Source organism: Sinocyclocheilus grahami, unplaced genomic scaffold, assembly GCF_001515645.1.
Source record: "Sinocyclocheilus grahami isolate Dianchi unplaced genomic scaffold, SAMN03320097.WGS_v1.1 scaffold725.1, whole genome shotgun sequence".
Classification (NCBI taxonomy): domain Eukaryota; kingdom Metazoa; phylum Chordata; class Actinopteri; order Cypriniformes; family Cyprinidae; genus Sinocyclocheilus; species Sinocyclocheilus grahami.
In genome coordinates this window covers 538,977-559,097 of record NW_015505904.1, presented here as the reverse complement: position 1 = coordinate 559,097, position 20,121 = coordinate 538,977, and the positions used below count along the sequence as shown (strand labels likewise).

Genomic DNA, 20,121 nt, shown 5'->3' with positions numbered 1-20,121 from the left:
GTGGTTCTGTCTTTCTCTCTTTTTTTCTCTCCCCCCCCCCCCCCCCCCCACACACACACAGTTTCACACAAAGCAGTGCGTTAATTTTTTTAATAGCTTTTATTTACACATTTCAAATGTAAGGCAAGGCAAGTTATTTATATAGCACATTTCATACACAATGATAATTCAAAGTGCTTTGCATAAAAGTAAAAAAAATCACAATAATAAAAGCAAGGAATTCTAAAAAGACTTTTGAAAATGTATTTAAAATCAAATAATTAAAACAATTAAGAATAGAAAATTATGATACATAAAATACAATGCAATCAGTTCGGATGCAGCACAGAGCTCATTCAGTAAATGCACAGCTAAACAGATGAGTTTTGAGTCTGCATTTAAATGTGACTAATGTTTTAGCACATCTGATCTCTTCTGGAAGCTGATTCCAACTGCGGGCGGCACAATAACTAAAAGCGGACTCCCCTTGTTTTGTGTGAACCCTTGGTATTTCTAACTGACTCGATCCTAATGATCTGAGTGCTCTGTTAGGTTTATATTCAGTGAACATATGTATTGAGGTCCTAGGCCATTGAGTGATTTATAAATGAGTAATAACACTTTAAAATCAATCCTAAATGTAGTAGAAACATTAGATTAGATCAAGTCTGCGTTACTCTTTTACAGGAAACAAAGAAAAGGAATCTGTAAAAAAAAAATATGTCCACATTTTTTCTCATCAAACACTTATAAACTAAAAAAAAAAAACTTTACTTCACTAATTTTTGTTGCATAACAGTTATTTCAGCCCAGGGTGTGCAAACTACACTCACATACACACACAGTTGCTGTGAGTTTTTGGGTTTTGCTTCAGCAACTGCGTTTTTAATGTCACCCCACACGTTTTCATTTGGCTGAGGTCAGGGGATTGAGCTGGCCACTCTGTACCTCAATTCTTTTTGTCTGGAACCAAGATGTTGCTGGCTTACCCGTGTGTTTGGAGTCGCTGTCTTGTTGAAACACCCATTTCAGGGACATTTCCTCTTCGGCATAGGGCAATGTAATCTCTTCAAGCATTCTGATGTATAACTGATCCATGATATGGTATTCAATAAAACGGCCCAACACTACATTATGAAAAACATCCCCTTACCATGATTTTTGTGCCACCACATCTTCACAGTGTATGTATTTGTGTGTATATATATATACAGAGAGAGAGAGATCCAACTGCTTTTATTTCCAGCAAACTGTAATGTGTAACACAACATAAAAAATTCAATAACTGAGAGATAAACTGAGCAAGTTTCACAGGCATTTGTTGAACAGAAATTGAGTAACGAGTCCCTGAATAAAGGGCAGGTCAATGTCGAAAGCGGCAGTGAGTATCTTATGTGTCCAACAGCTGTTTTAGGTGCTAAAGTGCATCTCATTCTTATGGACTGATTTACCAGTTCTTGGTGCACTAAGTGTAGTATGATAGTATGCTATTCAGCCGGAGTTGAATACAGCACTGTCCCCTTCATTTTCTACAAGAACTATAAAAAAAAATGTTTTTTTTGGCATGGAAAAACACCTCACAAATGATTATACATTTTTATCTCATCTCTCATTACAAACCACATTACACATCATAGTTACACTGCTCGAACCAAACGCAATCAGCACACCTTGTGTGCGGTCAAAACTTGCTCTAGACGAAAAGGTCAAAACGTGAAACAAAGGAGGCAAAGAGAAAGAGATTTTCCTATACGTTTTATTTGCTATAAAGACCAAAAATAGGTAGATTTCATTATAAAATGCTTCAAATGGGGTAAAAACCTAGTAATTAAAAGATTTTTGACAAAAGCTACACAAGATTAAAAGATACAGCTTTAGCCAATTACATTTTCTTTCGCTGAACCCAGAGATTTATTTGCACAATAAAAGGAGCTAATATAAGTTAGCCCTTAAGCCCTGGAGATCTTAGAGGAAAAGAGAGAGAGAGAGATATATAAAACTATAATAAAAGAATATATATTTATATAATTATTTATATATATTGAGAAAGTGAACTTTGGTAGAAGAAAACTCTAGAGGACACCTGAGGTAGAAAAGACTGGAATAAAACAGCAATAGACAATCTTCACATAAAAAGTACCACCAAGTGACAAGAAACGGCATCATTTCATACAGGTCAGTTCAGCCCCCATCAAACAAAGCCCATGAAATAACAGAATAATAACATACAGTGAGCAACAAGCTGGTCGAGATGATGAGAAGTGAAGAGAAGTGACAGAAGATGTGAAAAACTCAAGTAATACTGATTAGATTTGATCAAGCGGACTGAAACAGACACCTTTCCAGTATTTAAAAAGACAGAGTGCATAACTTTAAAGCTTTTATGAAGGCATAGAAAAATAAAAAGAAAGTACACCCAAATGCAGGAACAAAATACATATGTATGATGAGAAGTGTGGTTTAAAAAAAACAAACAAACATTGCAGGAGTCAAGTAAAATGCATTTAGCTACCAAAATTCATATTTACATCTGAACTCTTCAAGCTTGATCAGCTTGTATTCCACAATTTAGCATTAAATAACTTTACTTTTAAAAATAGTTTTGAAATGGTCACGTTTAAAACTCTTGAGATGTGTGTGAAGGGAGTCCAAATAATGTTAACATTTAAAAAAAACCTTTTAACCTAAACAGCAAGAGCTACATTTCATACACCGGACACGTCTTCAGAACACGCACAATGTTCATTGTTTTTGGGAAAACGATGCTTACGAGCACTAAAGTCATTAGCTAAATACGATCCCTCCACCGAAATGTTCAACAGCTTGCAATAGAGTAGATAACACATGAGGAAACATTCAGTTACAGGTGCTGAATACTCCTTTGGGAAGCTTAATCGTTTACAAAACGCCTGTCGGAGTTTCGCCAACGTGAAAAGAACATGGCCGAGTAATCAACAGCTGAAATCATGAGTCAAATCACAACATTAAAAACTGAAATGGAGTTGGAGATCAGAAATGATGTTCCAGTGAGACTTTCCAACAAGTATAAGAGTTACAGACACACATCACAGTCTAAAATGGGGTTATAGCTTTGAAAAGGTTCCCGATTGCACCCATTAAGCTAAAACAAGTAAAACCAGATATTTATACACATGATCTCCATTCAGAAGAGAAATGAAACGCGAACCATACCGGCATCGTAAGCATTCACATTCAGCAGTGCGCTAGTTCAACTAGCAAAGATTTGTCTTTCCCCAAACCACATTCATGGTGTAAAACCACATGTGTTCAAATGTGAGGAACTGATCTCAGCCTGTCTATCACTAAAGACTCTATGCATCAGGTGTTGAGGCGTCAGCATTCAGGGCCCTGTTGAGTGACTGTGGCAAGAGAAAGACAGAAGAACTCTAGGCAGTAGGAGCACACGACAGCAGCATGAGGCACAGTATCTTTCAGTAGTCTACCAGCTGTGGCGGAAGACGGGATGCTTCAGCAGCTCTCTGGAGGCCGGTCGGTCGGAGGGCTGGAGCTCCAGGCAGCGCAGCGTGACGTCCCGCAGGCCTGGAGACAGGTGCGGTGGGATACTGGGCGCTGTGGTAGCGCTGGCAATCTGGGAGAGACGACGTGATGAGAGAGCTGGGTTAGTAGATTAGTCAAATAATGTTTACGTCTAAAGAGAGGCAGGAGGTCAAATACACACATGTGCACAAACTAATCTATACGTGTCAGGGCTGGGGAAAAATGCCTCAATAACGTGTTTAAAGAAAGGCAATAAACTGATTTTTGTGCCGACACTTGTAAAATCTACAAACTGAATGTGCTGCATACTGAGGGGCACTTCAAAAGCGCACACTCAATTCAATTCCAAATTTAAGCAAAATACCAGTAATAACTAGAAAAATATTTTATGCATAATCCAGAAGTTTTACTTATAAAAAAAAAAAGCTCAAAATACACCGGGACTCTTATTCTGAAATGTCTATGCTTTACTACTTTAGCTGCTCATTTGAAAAGATGAGGGAGATAGGATATGCAATCTTCCAACAGCTATAACATGTGTGACCCTGGAGCACAAAAGCAGTGTTAAGTCGCTGGGGTATATTTGTAGCAATAGCCAAAAATACATTGTATGGGTCAAAATTATCGATTTGTCTTTTATGCCAAAAATCATTAGGATATTAAGTAAAGATCATGTTCCATGAAGATATTTAATTTCCTACCGTAAATATATCAAAACTTAATTTCTGATTAGTAATATGCATTGCTAAGAACTTCATTTGGACAACTTTACAGATGATTTTCTCAGTATTTGGATTTTTTTGCACCCTCAGATTCCAGATTTTCATATAGTTGTATCTCGGCCAAATATTGTCATATCCTAACAAACCATACATCAATGGAAAGCTTATTTATTCAGTATTCTGGTTTTGTGCTCCAGGGTCACATATTACCATATTACAATATTAAACCATAAAGTAAACACTGTGATAATTCATCAACACTAGCACATGAACAACCATTTGGCATAAATGCGCGGTTTTCACTGATCGCGAACCGCTCTGAAATCACAAACCCATAGAATGTGCAACAGCACCGCGTTTTGACTTTAAACACGCAGTGCTCGTGTTATTCAACTGAATGTTTTTGTAATAATTACATTAGGCAGTATGATCATTCTTGTTTTTCAGTTCCTAAATTTAAGATAATTGAGACTTCATACTATTTAAGACTTTTTATGGCCTTAGAGTAGGGCTGTGCGATATTGAAGAAAAATGCGATATTCGATAAAAATGTTTTTTTCTAAAATCACTTTCAATTGTATTAAAATATATATATATAAAAAAAAATTATATAACCAATATATGTTGGTTTTTATTATTTTTATTATTTTATTTCAGTTAGTTTTTCAATAACTGTTGTTAGTTTTGGTTTCATTTTAGTTTTTCCATTTATTTTGACATTTTTATTTTATTTCAGTTTACGTAAATGTTTTTTGATCCGTCGTTTTTCTATTCGTTTTAGTTTTCGCTTACGAAGATAACCTTGAACGCAAACCATTGCAATATGCATATCACGATATTTTGATAATTTCAATATATTGTGCAGCCCTACCTTAGAGTTCACCCAAACAAATCTAAATTTGCTGTTAACTTTACTCAGCCTCAGGCCATCCAAGAAGAGTACAGAAGATTCTTAGCTGAAACCATGGTCCTTAGTGAAAGTGAGTCTAGACTGAGTAACTTGTAGATCGATGCTGCTCGAGCCGTGAACTGTTTCAGACGCTTCAGTCCGTTTAGATGAACTGGTTCATCTAGTTCACTCAAAAAGAATCAGTTCAAAAGAAAGATTCGTTTGTGAACCGGACATCACCCTTCACACTGGATTACAGGTAATAATGTTGGAAATAATGTTTAGTTTCTTTCACAGACTGATTGTTTTGCTTCATAAGGCCTCAATATAACATCAGGAACCACAGGTATTGATTTTGTTCCTTGATATGCTTTTTTGACTTTCAAAGTGACGATTGACTTGCATTTTATGAATCACCAAGGACCACGGTTTCAGTTAAAAGTCTTCTTCCCTGTTCTGCTGAAGGAAACCAAAAACCTCAAGTTTTTGGGTGAGCTGTCCCTTTAAATTTGCTCAACCTGAATTTAAGACTTAAGAAACTGCAGGGACCCTGATTCTATGAGTTGGAACTTTTAGCAAACATAACGAAATAGTTTTTTGAACATAAAACATGCGCATACACCGTTCTATCCTAACCTTGAAAATGAGTGCCAGGTGGTTGGAGTGTTTCTCGGCATTCCAGGGCGGCTTCGCACACGACATCTCTATAATAGCACAGCCCACACTCCAGACATCACAGCTGCGACCGTACTGCTGCCCTCTCAGCACCTGCACTCACACAAATTACACTGGTTCACAATCACAATCCTGAGACATCTGTAGAACTTCTTCCCTGTTCTGCTGAAGGAAACCAAAAACCTCAAGTTTTTGGGTGAACTGTCCCTTTAAATTTGCTCAACCTGAATTTAAGACTTAAGAAACTGCAGGGACCCCGATTCTATGAGTTGGAATTTTTAGCAAACATAACGAAATAGTTTTTTGAACATAAAACATGCGCATACACAGTTCTATCCTAACCTTGAAAATGAGTGCCAGGTGGTTGGAGTGTTTCTCGGCATTCCAGGGCGGCTTCGCACACGACATCTCTATAATAGCACAGCCCACACTCCAGACATCACAGCTGCGACCGTACTGCTGCCCTCTCAGCACCTGCACTCACACAAATTACACTGGTTCACAATCACAATCCTGAGACATCTGTAGAAACACAGAGACCATTTAATATAGCTGCAAGAAAAACAATTAAGAACATTAAATAAAATCTAACGCAACTGCCATTAACTGACACGAAGCAGCAGGTGCATGCAGGGACTCCTGTTACACCTCTAGTATTTAGGCAGGACAATGGCTTGCGGGCCACATTTTGAGTGTTTTGAGAGTTAACCAGCTAAAGAACTGTCTTACTGAGAGTACATTCAAATTAAAAGACCCAAACAAAACAAATAACAGAAGACATCAGCTAGCCATTCAAATGATGAACTGAGCCAATTCAAATATTTGTTTTCTCCACGCCATGTATTGTGAAGCCAGGGCGCATAGGTGCACAACTTTGCTTGCTGTCAATGTCAATGTCCTTCCACAAAACCGTGGTCAAGTCTGGTGACCTCTCTGTGTGGTGTTCAGAGTTACGTGGCCAGTCGGGAAAACAGGACAAAGTGGATTTAGATCTCTGAGTAACATGAAATGAACGGCAGTTCTTTGAAGGCAGCCACAATTGGCCGACCCTTAATTCCTTGTTGTTATTGTGTGTCCAAACTCTGTTTAATTAGGAAGCAGTTCAGCTGGCCCTGCCTCCCCCGGCAGGGTGTTCATTACTGAACCTCTTCAAAATGAACAAGCTTTCTTTTGTCCGGGAAGGTCTCTCTTTCTCTGTCTCTCATTTTCCAACCAAACCACCAGAGCTTTGAGCACAGTCTGAGCAGGCTAACTTCTTTTAAGTAGTTGAATTAAATAGACCCAAGCAAAGTGACTATTGTGCACCTGAATTTAAAACCAGATGGATCTATAGTTTGGCTGTACTAGCTGCATTTTGACATATCAACAAATATTGCAAAGAAAAGAAACTTTGTCAATGCAACATACTATCCCATTTGAACGCAAGTTGTGAAACGTAACTATACGTTGCTATAACGCTAAACCACACATGCAACACAAAACATGGTCTGTTTAAACGCTTCATTATAGTGAAGAGGCAGGTTTTGCATTTTTAGATTCAAACGTTTACCTCAGGAGCCATGAAGGCAATGGTTCCCAGGAGCTGACCCTGAAACTCTCCCGCACCGGTGCCTTTTGAAGCCAGCCGTGCCGCTGCCCCAAAATCAGCTATCCGCAACCTCTGGCCTGTGCTGTCAATAAGTAGATTGGCACCTGCATAGGTTAAAAGAAGACTGTGAATATGGGAAGATGCACAAGTTCTGCTCCAAAACTTAGCGAGCCGCTTTGCTCCCCACTTACCTTTGACGTCACGGTGGATGGTCTGGTTCTCGTGGAGGTAGGAGAGACCTCGTAGGAGCTGCTCGGTGTAGTTTATGATCACACCCTCTTTAAAGGCACCATACTTATTTAAGAGATGAGACACCGAGCCACCTAAGAAAACAGGAGTCCAAGTATGACTTTTATGGACCAGGACAAAATCGGGCAAAACAGTGACTGAAAAGTGTTGCATGCAAAGAGGAAATTAGCCAAAAGGACCTCTTGGTAATGTATTAATACGCTGTGAGATCCCAACACAGCTACTACCTTTAAGGTGCAATAACATTTGCCATTTTCGCAGGCGAAATCCAGCCAATTCAATAGGAATCCACACAATTGGGAATTTGTGTGAGGACAGATTTTGCAAAAGTTAGTCGTGCAAATGCACCACCATGACCAAAAGAAAGCTGCTTGGTTTATAAGTGGCATGTTTTGTCCACAGAATTTTGCTTATGTGACGGCACATTTACTCTCTGCATGTTTGCGGACAACCAACCTGCCATCCACTCCACAAAAAGGTTGTAGTTGTTCTTCTCACAGGTTGCCCCAAGCATTCGGATGATGTTGGGGTGGTTGAGGAGACCCATCATGTGAAACTCCTCTCGTAGTGCCTCCACCACCTCTTCCTGCTCTGAGGAGGTGTTCCTCACATACGTCACCTGAAGAATAAAACAAATCTCAATCAAGCATTATGTCTGCAAATAGTATGTTCATTCATTACTGCCAAAAATAAAACACATTCAGACCCCTTTGTGCCTATATTTAGTGCCTTTGCATACCCGGCAACCCCGGGTATACAGTGGGGAAAAAAAGTATTTAGTCAGCCACCAATTGTGCAAGTTCTCCCACTTAAAAAGGTCACTGTTGTTGTAAGGGACCAGACAACATCGTCTCAAAGCAGTTTTAGATCATTTTTGTAAATTTGCATTTACAACTAGCACACACAGATCCTCCTTAAACATGCTAGAAAAGAGCAAAGGCTGGACATCGAAACTGGCTAAGGTAGGATTGATCAGTAATCAACGGTGAGGATGACCCTGGTCCTGGAGGCACCCCAACACTGCACATTTTGCATGTCTCCTTTCTCGGACACACCAATTTCATGATGACCTGAATCAGGTGTGTTTGATTAATGAGACATGCAAAACGTGCAGTGTTGGGGTGCCTCCAGGACCAGGGTTTTGGGAACCACTGCAATAGATCAATAGATGTGGTGTGTGACAGATATTCACCTGTTTGACAGCCATCAGAGTGCCCGAGTCCACATCCTGAGCCTGGTAACATGACGAAAAGGCACCCAGGCCAATCTGCTGACCTTTGAGCCATTCCATGCCCTCCCTGTATGGCTGCTTTGCTTTGGTATGACCAGGCAGAGTCTCTGGTGTCTGACCATGAAAAGCAAAATGGGGAAAAAAATTAAGCCAAACATACTGTTTGATCTTAAAATGATACACGAGCAGTGCTTGCATAAGACTTTACAATTGCATTAAACTGAATGATTTGTGCAGGGTTTAAAACCTAAATACAGTGGTGTCAAATCTCTACCTTTAAGAGCTACAACAGCTTGTTACCCTAAAAGGGACATGTTAGTACCTTATTTACCAGTAAAGGGTTCATAGTAGCACCTTAACGGTATATATTACTAATTTTAACGGTAGATAAGATACAATGTTGTCCTTTTAAGGGCACTGACCCAGTGACAAGTTGTTGTACCCTTAAATGTTCGGTTTTTGCACCTTTTTTTCCAACAGTGTATAAAAAGGATTCAGCCTCATTTTTGGGCAAAGTGTACTATATTAGTAAAGCACTTACATCCACCTGAATAATGATCACGTCCTCTCCTTTCTCCGCCTGTAACTGCGGGATGACAGGTAGGGCGTCTTGCGACTCAGACATGGCCATGACCACCGCAAGCGCCTCCTCTTCCTCAGCTTCCATCTTCTCCTTGCACTTCTGGTTCTGGGTCACGTCCTCGCTGTACGTGTCGTCGCTCGTGTTCGCCTGCTCCGGTGACAGCACTGCCACTTCGGACTGGAAGGTGACCGTGCTGTCTAACGCGGGGATGGAGGTTTCCAACAGGTCCTCCATGCTGGAGCTGAGATCAGCCGAGGCATCCAGACCGTGGACTTTCTCCTCCACTGGGATGAAGACCGAGTCCTCGCTGGGGATGAGAGCAGATCCGCCACTGCAGACCGCGCCGTCTCTGGACCTGACCTCCTGAAGGTCCAGTTTCATGCTGCTCCTTGTCCCTTGGCTTAAAACTTTAGCTCCTTCGGATGAGGCAGCGGGAGAGGGGCGAGTGGGTCTGGGCCAGTGGATCTGACTCAGTGGTCGAGCTTGGGTAAACACGGGCGAAGGCAGCTTCTCTGGCTCCTTACAGTGTAGTCCCTTCTGCAGAGGCAACTTACACTGGGTACTCAGTGAGGACTGGGCGAGCTTGTTGGGCATAAAACTCTGCGGCAAGGCTTTGGGGTTTTCTGGAGGGAAGGCTGAGGCATTGGCCATGGACAGAGAAGGAAGGCTCGGGGGTTGACTGGATGATGGGGAGTTCAAACACTGACTCACGGGTCTGTTTCGGGCCTGAACGGGGGGCTTTGGAAACTCAGCAGGGCTTGTGACGACGTTTGAGAGTCTCTCGGTTATATCGTCCACAGGAGCTGAACTGGCTTGACCTAAAAGCGCCACCTTGGCGGTGGGCTGCTGTAGATCAGGGGTGGGAGAGTTTCTTTCGGTGGCGCATGGGGAGTTATGGGGGGCTGAGGGTTCGAGGAAAGCGCTGGAATGCGAACTGTGGGCCTTTAGGTCGTCTAGTCCCAGATGGATGGCGTCCAGGATGTCCATCTCCTCAGCGATGGCCAGGAGACGCCGGCGCATGCGGGCGTGGTGAGTGGAGCTGGTGATGTTGAGCATGTCCAGGAGCTTAATGAAGACATGAGGCACACGCGCTACCATACGAGCAGCGCTCAGGAAGACACGGCGAGAGAGTTTACCCACCATGGAGTGAGAGTTATCGATGGACTGCAGCGCGAAACTCAGAAGAGGCAGCAGCTTCTGATACCTTCAAATTAAATATAATAAAACAATATAGTAAAGCACTTTGCACAAAGGCGGTGCAAACTGGCTTCCCTTTACATTTTAACTTTGTTCTAATGATCAAAAACTGAATATTGTGTTGTGTCCTGTGTTTTGCTTGCAACCCTGTTAACACATGATGATTATTACTGCCAAATACGAAATAAAAAGCGAACAGATACCAATCTAAGATGCTCTTATTGAGTGATGGGTATCACTAGAGATTTCCCAATTCGTTTTGATTGTGTTTCTTAAGCTTAAGCTTTCTTAAGAGTTTCGAAAGTCGTCATCTGATTGGTTGAATTCATCAGGATTTCCAGAAGACATGAGTGTGGCTTTCTTTAACGAAAAACAAAGCCGTCATGATGCCAAACCGCCTCATGGAACAAGAAAGCTGTCATGTTTACAACTGTGACAAATAGGGATGTCCCGAGCCATTTTTTTAACTGATCGGTATCGGCTCTCTTAAGCCCGATCCCTATTTTACGTCAGCTGTCATGCCAGTGTCACGCAGTAGGCTGCATTATGCACCTTCCAGTAGATTTGCCAACCACAATTTTAAAGGAAAAAGATACGAACAAGTGTGTGTGTTCAGCCGCCATTAAAACCAAAAGAAGAAATGTGCGTGTTTGAGCTTCCATGTTCAGTGTATATAATACCACTTTTGAAACGATCACTCATTTATTTACTGCTTACGTTTATCTGCTGTCAGACTATCTGAGACGTCGTTGTTATAACGCATTGCTATGAGTTGCGTCTTGCTTCAGATTTGACTGACAGAGTGGCATTCTGACACTGCGAGCTTAATGCTTTTTAACCATATCTCCACTTTTTTCCCTTCATGTTGCAATTATTCTGCTTATTAAAATCAAGAAGTTCATATCAGTAGTTCTATATTCCACCGATGTCTTAATATAGTATGTGGAAATATATACATAGAGAGTGAGTTTATCTTATATATATACACAGTATAAATATATATTCAAATCAAACCATATAGGCTGGATTTTATATATATATATATATATATATAAAATCCAGCCTATATGGATTGATTTGAATAACTTTAATGTACTTTAATTGTGCATCAAACACTAGGAATATATAAGTATCGGATCGGGACTCGGTATCCACTTTTTTCCCTTCATGTTGCAATTATTCTGCTTATTAAAATCAAGAAGTTCATATCAGTAGTTCTATATTCCACCGATGTCTTAATATAGTATGTGGAAATATATACATAGAGAGTGAGTTTATCTTATATATATACACAGTATAAATATATATTCAAATCAAACCATATAGGCTGGATTTTATATATATATATATATATAAAATCCAGCCTATATGGATTGATTTGAATAACTTTAATGTACTTTAATTGTGCATCAAACACTAGGAATATATAAGTATCGGATCGGGACTCGGTATCGGCAGACACTCAATATTCAATGACTCGGACATCCCTTGTGACAATAATTGTTTATTAGGATCAACTAAAAATGCTGGACTTTCAGAAGTATGTGAAGTTCACGGCATAGACTCTTGATGACTGAAGACGACGTTCTTGAATGAATGATTTATCGGTTGCATTATTGTAGCAACATCAACTTTACATTTCCACACCCCTAAAGAAGACGCTGAACAACATTTACAGTGATTTGTTGCTTTACATGTCGGTCAATGAAAGCTGCTGAGTCTGAAGGTCTGGCCATGCAAGACTAGAGATAAATCTACAATCCTGGTACTTGTTCTGGAATGCATTTTTTTACAACTGTACAAATTGTATTTCCTTTTTATGCTCACGTACATTTTATCAGTTGAAAATATCACGTGTGTCCCAAAAAATTGTTAACAGGGTTGCAAAAATGATACATCTTTAAAATGGTTCATATTAAATAGACAACAGAAGCACAGTAAGATTAGGATGTATTTCTGTACCTCTCCACAATGTTTTGGGCCTGGTCACAGTCTCCACCTGACACGATATGAGGGTAGAATTCAGCAGGAAACTCCAGTAAGAGTCTGTCGATCAGACACAGTCGACCCAGCAATGCTTGCCAGTTATTGGCCTCCGTTTTAGAGCCCAAGATACAGTTCAGAACATAGTCAACTCCACCAATACCAATAGAGCCTGATGGACAATCAGAGATGAAAACGTCTTCATTGAAAAGCAAACAAATATTTATACACACACATATACATATGTGACCCTGGAGCACAAAAGCAGTGTTAAGTCGCTGGGGTATATTCGTAGCAATAGCCAAAAATACATTGTATGGGTCAAAATGATTTATTTTTGTTTTATGCCAAAAATCATTAGGATATTAAGTAAAGATCATGTTCCATGAAGATATTTTGTAAATTTCCTACTGTAAATATATTAAAACTTAATTTTTGATTAGTAATATGCATTGCTAAGAACTTCATTTGGACAACTTTAAAGGCGATTTTCTCAATATTTTGATTTTTTTTGCACCCTCAGATTCCAGATTTTCAAATAGTTGTATCTCGACCAAATATTGTCCTATCCAGGACTTATTTTTGGACCCTGGTTTTGTGGTCCAGGGTCTCACACACACACACACACACACACACACACACATACATATATATATATATATATATATATTACAGAAAGAAAGAGAAGAAAAGAATGTCTGTGAAAAGGAAGTCATTTACTCATTCTAAACCTGTATTTTGAGCTACTCCTTTTTTACACAAAGCATTTATAATATCTTTACGTGAGGTATGCTTGTTATATGCTGAAAATGTTTCCTTCCCAATTTGCATACTTATGAACTATTCTATGCCACTGAAAATGCCAAAAAGAGTGTGGAGCGTGGGTCATTTCATACACTCAGCTGTCACAGCTCTAATTTGTACCTGCTTTGAGGATTTCTCTTCCCACAGCGAGTTCCCCCATTTGACCTTTGCACAGCTCCAGCAGAGTGGAGACGGACAGCTGACTGGTGCGACTACGAGCACAAAAAGAAAAACACTTTGCATTCAAAGTCAACATAACAATGTGAGGCCTTTTTCTGAACAAACTGAATATTCCAAAAAAAAGGTTGATACTTGATCATCCATCAAGTACTGATTGGATAATGAAAAGCAGAACTGAAAAATATTAGGTTGTAGTGATGCCCGCTGAAAAAGAAAGTTGTTTGAGCAAACAACAAATGAAAGATTATAAAGACAACCATTGTTTACTTTAAAATAACACACCCTTATATCATCTACAATAAGGCCAGGAATGTGTAGTGGAGCAAATAGTGTCCATTTTGATTTCATACTGAAAACTTAAACAAAATCCTAATATCAGCACTTCAACAAACAACAGCATTTATTATTTATCTGTTTGTGACAGCGCCTGACCACTAGCTGGCGACAGCCCGTTAACTTCAGAGCCTAGAAGACGGCCTGAGATATGATTTGATGTATATCAGATTTTCTGATTGTGTTCACGTGGGGTCAGATGAATTAGTTTGTCAGGCCACAGACAGAGCTGTTCTTAAGAGAGTACCTGTTAGCGTCTGCACACTTGACCAGGATGGTCTCCACCACGGGCCGCAGCAGCTGCTGTAATCGCGTCTGCTCTGACACCGAGTGACAGGGGGTGTAGACCAGCATCGCTCGCAGGGTTTTCTGAAACAAACATCAACTCTGAATACAGATCCACACAACCACAAACAAACTAACAAACCATATATTCAGGACTGTGGCTCATGTTGTGGATTCTCATGTCTACAATAAGTTCAGCTGGTTTTGCCTCATGACCCAAAGAGGGATGCACGATTAGCTGAAATAAATTCAACAAAAAGAGAAGCTTTAATGTTTTACACCAAAATAAAAGCTTGAAATTAAGACAGCAATGAATATTAAATGTTGTAATTTTACAGTTGTACTGTGACTTTTAAATAATTTATTTCACAGTGAAAAAATACAATAGCAATTGTTATTTTGTTTAATATATTTAGCAGTAAATACAACATATACATATATATATATATACACATACATACACACACACAATTATTGTAGTCATATTGAATTAAAATTGAAACTAAAATATAATATAATATTTCTAGTTGTTAATATTTAAAGTTGGTAGGGTGGTCAAATTGTACCACCCTACCAACAAGCATAGCCAACAATATTTTTCCCCCAAATCATGCAGCCCTACATTCAGCATCATATGATGACCAAATACACTTACAAACACATTTTCACAAATACATTTACAGTCTAAAACATTTTTTCTTTTACTTTAGAATATTTACTTTGTAAAAGTTTCCTGAATTTTGATGGCTTCAAAAGTCACACAACCTGGCTAATTTGCCTAGCAAAGTGACAGATTCTGATTAGATAAACAGCCTTTGACGTCAGCAATAAAATAAATGGTAGATAAGCATTTTTAAAGTTGATAAGCCTCTTTATTTTGCTAGCATTTATACACACACACACAGACACACACACACACACACGGGCCCCCTGATCCCTAAACCCACCCATCCCCCCTCCTAAACCTACCTGTCTCCACCCCCGATCCCTAAACCCACCCATCCCTCCTCCGAAACCTACCCAGCTCCACCCCCTAAATCTGGATCCAACCACGCCCTTATACCCTAGAAAGTGCGCAAAGCGTGCTCCCTTCATCACTAAAAAGCCTCACTCATCTTCGCTCATCGCGATCTTACAAAGTTCAGTTATAATCAATGAAGCTCTCTCTAAACTGCACAATGAATGCATCTTATATACATCGCATCTGCACTTAGTCATGAGATGATTCACGAGCATGCAAAACTGCACTTAAAAACGGCAGCGCTTTCAGCAGTGAGTGAATTCTGACAAAATGTTCTGATTGGCCATTGCGTTCAAGAAATCAACAGATATGTCTGTGATTGGTTACATTGCTCAATGCTGCAAAAACACGTTGAGGGTATTTAGCGCTAGGCTAGCGCACCAATTGCAGCGGGGCCGACATCAGGGATTCCATGACTAACAATTTGGGGGGGCAATTGCCATAATGTCGCCCATGCTCACACACACTCGCACATCTACACACACACACACACATACACACACCAAGTATATGTTTAGTTTATTTTATTATTTGCATTAACGCTGCATTCTCCCTGCGGTCAGAACAAGCCTGTGATCCTCCATTCTAAAAGCACTGGACTCCACTACATTAACAGTGCTGTACAGTTAGTGTGTGTGTGTGTGTGTGTGTGAGTGTGCGTGTATGAGTGTGAGCGAGTGCTAGTGTGTCTGTGTGTGTGTGTGTGAGAGAGTGTGTGCGCGAGTGTGTGTGTGTGCTAGTGTGTCTGTGAGTGTGTGTGTGCGTGTGTATGATGTTGTGCGAGTGAGTGTGCGTGCGTGCATATGAGTGTGCGAGTGCGTGTGTGTGCGAGTGTGTGTGTGAGTGAGTGAGTGTGCGTGCCTAAAATATAATATAATATTTCTAGTTGTTAATATTTAAAGTTGGTAGGGTGGTCAAATTGTACCACCCTACCAACAAGCATAGCCAACAATATTTTTCCCCCAAATCATGCAGCCCTACATTCAGCATCATATGATGACCAAATACACTTACAAACACATTTTCACAAATACATTTACAGTCTAAAACATTTTTTCTTTTACTTTAGAATATTTACTTTGTAAAAGTTTCCTGAATTTTGATGGCTTCAAAAGTCACACAACCTGGCTAATTTGCCTAGCAAAGTGACAGATTCTGATTAGATAAACAGCCTTTGACGTCAGCAATAAAATAAATGGTAGATAAGCATTTTTAAAGTTGATAAGCCTCTTTATTTTGCTAGCATTTATACACACACACACAGACACACACACACACACACGGGCCCCCTGATCCCTAAACCCACCCATCCCCCCTCCTAAACCTACCTGTCTCCACCCCCGATCCCTAAACCCACCCATCCCTCCTCCGAAACCTACCCAGCTCCACCCCCTAAATCTGGATCCAACCACGCCCTTATACCCTAGAAAGTGCGCAAAGCGTGCTCCCTTCATCACTAAAAAGCCTCACTCATCTTCGCTCATCGCGATCTTACAAAGTTCAGTTATAATCAATGAAGCTCTCTAAACTGCGCACTGAATGCATCTTATATACATCGCATCTGCACTTAGTCATGAGATGATTCACGAGCATGCAAAACTGCACTTAAAAACGGCAGCGCTTTCAGCAGTGAGTGAATTCTGACAAAATGTTCTGATTGGCCATTGCGTTCAAGAAATCAACAGATATGTCTGTGATTGGTTACATTGCTCAATGCTGCAAAAACACGTTGAGGGTATTTAGCGCTAGGCTAGCGCACCAATTGCAGCGGGGCCGACATCAGGGATTCCATGACTAACAATTTGGGGGGGCAATTGCCATAATGTCGCCCATGCTCACACACACTCGCACATCTACACACACACACACACATACACACACCAAGTATATGTTTAGTTTATTTTATTATTTGCATTAACGCTGCATTCTCCCTGCGGTCAGAACAAGCCTGTGATCCTCCATTCTAAAAGCACTGGACTCCACTACATTAACAGTGCTGTACAGTTAGTGTGTGTGTGTGTGTGTGTGTGTGAGTGTGCGTGTATGAGTGTGAGCGAGTGCTAGTGTGTCTGTGTGTGTGTGTGTGAGAGAGTGTGTGCGCGAGTGTGTGTGTGTGCTAGTGTGTCTGTGAGTGTGTGTGTGCGTGTGTATGATGTTGTGCGAGTGAGTGTGCGTGCGTGCATATGAGTGTGCGAGTGCGTGTGTGTGCGAGTGTGTGTGTGAGTGAGTGAGTGTGCGTGCGTGCATGCGTATGAGTGTGTGCGAGTGTGTCTGTGTGTGAGAGAGAGAGAAAGAGTTCACCCTGACCCTGACTCCAGAGAGAGCTGGGAGTGGTGACTGATAGCACATCGCACTGAAGCGCTGCCCAGCACTGATTAACCCACCATACACTCCCCTCCTGAAAACAAACACATTCTACCGCCTACACACTCACACAACACTAAAGGCTAAAATCCTGGCTCAAGTCAAGAATAAATAGTGAAACATTATGACATTTAAACCCGCAGACTTCAGATCAGCCAAACGCTACAAAACACACTTCACAATGCTGAAGTGTTTGCAGAGCAGTCTAACGCAAGGGAACATCCCGAAGGCTTTTGTGCCTAGTATTTGAGTTCATATAGACGGCGCTGTTTCTGGTGCGTGTTCGAAGAATATAGGAAAACTGCTGGAAAGCCCCGAAAGGACAAAACACTTGTTGTTTTCATACAGGCGGCTCACTGGAGCACAGAGCCTGAGGGAAAGACACCATCCCAGAAGTCCAAGCAGCAAGAGCTATTGTTTTTTTTGTTTGTTTTCTTAAAGGAAGAGAAATAGGTTAAGAGACAAAGAAAAAAAGAAACCTTTCTTTTCCAGCTTCAGCCTGAGGATCCCTGCTGCTTCCAGACTTCCTGGTTCGAGGTGAACTTTAAAACCAGCCAGCGTGGTTTGTTGCACTTTAGAGCTCAGTACAACCTCAGATCAAAGTTGACCAAAGGAAAAAAATGGTGCTTTTATATCTAGTAGAAATAAACGGATATCACCTAGAACCGAAGTTAACTTTTTGGTGAAAAGTGAAAAGTATCAAGGGCCTGATGTCGGTTTTATTTCTCGGGATTTTTGTCATTGTATTGAACGAACAGTGGATAGTGTTTAAAGTTTAGTTTAGCTTTAGAAACACTGTAAGCCATTTTCATCTCATGAGTATGACAGCGTCAAAGTGATTGTGAGTATTTGTGCGCACTTCAAAAAAAAAGCTTCAACGGTTTTTATTTACAACATGCTGTTGAAGCGTTGAGCATTGCATTCGATCTCAGACGAGTTTGTTGATCTCTTGATCGCAATGGCCAGAGGTGTTTGTTACAATCTACTAAATACTGCTCAAAATGCCAGTGTTTTTGTTCACTGCACGGAGCAAGCCTGCTTGCGAATCCTGTCATTAAAACCAACGAACTGTAAACACAATGTAAATGAGATTTACTGAGCAGTGTTGACAGTTTTTCTGCACTGAACTGAAGTGATTGACAGCTTCAGTGATTATAAAGGGAGAATTCTAGACACCTGAAAGTTTTTGAAACTCATTGCATGTCAGAATAGATCTGTGCATCAAGTCTTGGACTGTAAATGCAGACTAAAAGACCTGAGACTTTAACTATGTAATGTGTAATTTAATTTGCTGCTTTGTTCTTCAAAAGAACACACTCTTCAAAGTACCTTTTCTTTTGTTTATTGAGTAAAAGCAGTAAGTGGTCGCTTTGTCTAGATATATATTTTTTTAAATTAGAATATTTGTACTTTTTTAATGTACTTTGCAACAATAGCTGTTCTATCCAGATCTTTTTCATGGGTGACAAACAAAAGCAAAAAAAAACACATTTAAAGTTACATCTAATATAGTCAAAATGTCAAAAACAGATTTATTTTATCTATATCGCCCAGCTTAAATTGGATGTATCCCTGACATTGAATTGATTGAGAACAATGAAACCAGCCAATGGACTAGTGAAGTGCTCATTTTACAGAAAACTAGCCTGTATTCTATAGAGCAGGACTCCTCTGAATGCAGCTCAGTTAAGGAGCACTACCCATTCAGACCAGGTCATGTAAACATCTGTGAACATTGCTGAAAATCAGAATTTCGGTGTGAGTGAAGCTAAAGAGCAAAGGGCACCGAGACTATGTTGTGACCCAATACTATGGTCTCAGTTCAAGCCGCCCTGATGACTGTAGGAGCTCTTGGTGAATAGCTGGAGCAGCGTTGTGAAATCTGTCTTGTTCATATGATCACAACAGAAGCATCACGCTGTAAGCACCTCATGTGACTCAAGTGTTCACATGATCACAGCAGTGGCCAGGAATATGAAACATGTGGTAAAGGAAGATCACAAGTGACAGCACTTCACCATTCAGCGTGCACGACACTTGGACATAATAAAGACTTCTGCTTCACACAAAAACATGCTGAAACAAGCCAGAAGAGACAAGCACGAAACCAGTGCAGCCTGATTAATTCACACACCGATTGTCATGTCTAACAGGCAATGCACTATTGTACTATTGACCGTGCTATCGAAGTGATGTTTTTGTGCTTTGATGCTGCTGTAGCCTAAACCTGTCAGTGTTTCTGCATGTTTTAATGAAGATCATTTTAAGACTTATTTAAGAGCAAGTATAGAACATTTTAGGATTAACATTAACTTTTTAAGTTAAAAGGAACACAATGCATCAATAAGTTCTCAATGTAAATGTGTAGGGAGCAGAATATATATATATTTTTTTTTATTAAGACGTGCAGAAACCCTGTCAAATAGACCAATTTCAGTGTTTGCAAACAGTGATGATGGTTTTTGTGGCCAGAGCCTATCTGGTGGCAGAAACTGACAGTTTTAAGGTAGCAGTCTATT

At 40.3% G+C, this 20,121-nt stretch overlaps 1 protein-coding gene across 1 annotated transcript in view; it reads right to left on the bottom strand.

Annotated features, from left to right (window-relative positions):
- Window positions 1-1,721: 1,721 nt before the first annotated feature.
- LOC107560413 (mitogen-activated protein kinase kinase kinase 1) overlaps window positions 1,722-20,121 on the bottom strand; it is a 66,114-nt gene continuing 47,714 nt past the window's right edge. The window contains exons 11-20 of the mRNA XM_016244593.1: window positions 14,180-14,301; window positions 13,540-13,631; window positions 12,595-12,787; window positions 9,394-10,639; window positions 8,814-8,966; window positions 8,078-8,240; window positions 7,564-7,695; window positions 7,334-7,476; window positions 6,127-6,258; window positions 1,722-3,589 (exon numbers count right to left, since the gene is read on the bottom strand). Of these exons, the coding sequence (XP_016100079.1) occupies window positions 3,440-3,589; window positions 6,127-6,258; window positions 7,334-7,476; window positions 7,564-7,695; window positions 8,078-8,240; window positions 8,814-8,966; window positions 9,394-10,639; window positions 12,595-12,787; window positions 13,540-13,631; window positions 14,180-14,301 (2,526 nt within the window). The 3' untranslated portion in view covers window positions 1,722-3,439. The remainder of the gene's footprint in view (window positions 3,590-6,126; window positions 6,259-7,333; window positions 7,477-7,563; window positions 7,696-8,077; window positions 8,241-8,813; window positions 8,967-9,393; window positions 10,640-12,594; window positions 12,788-13,539; window positions 13,632-14,179; window positions 14,302-20,121) is intronic.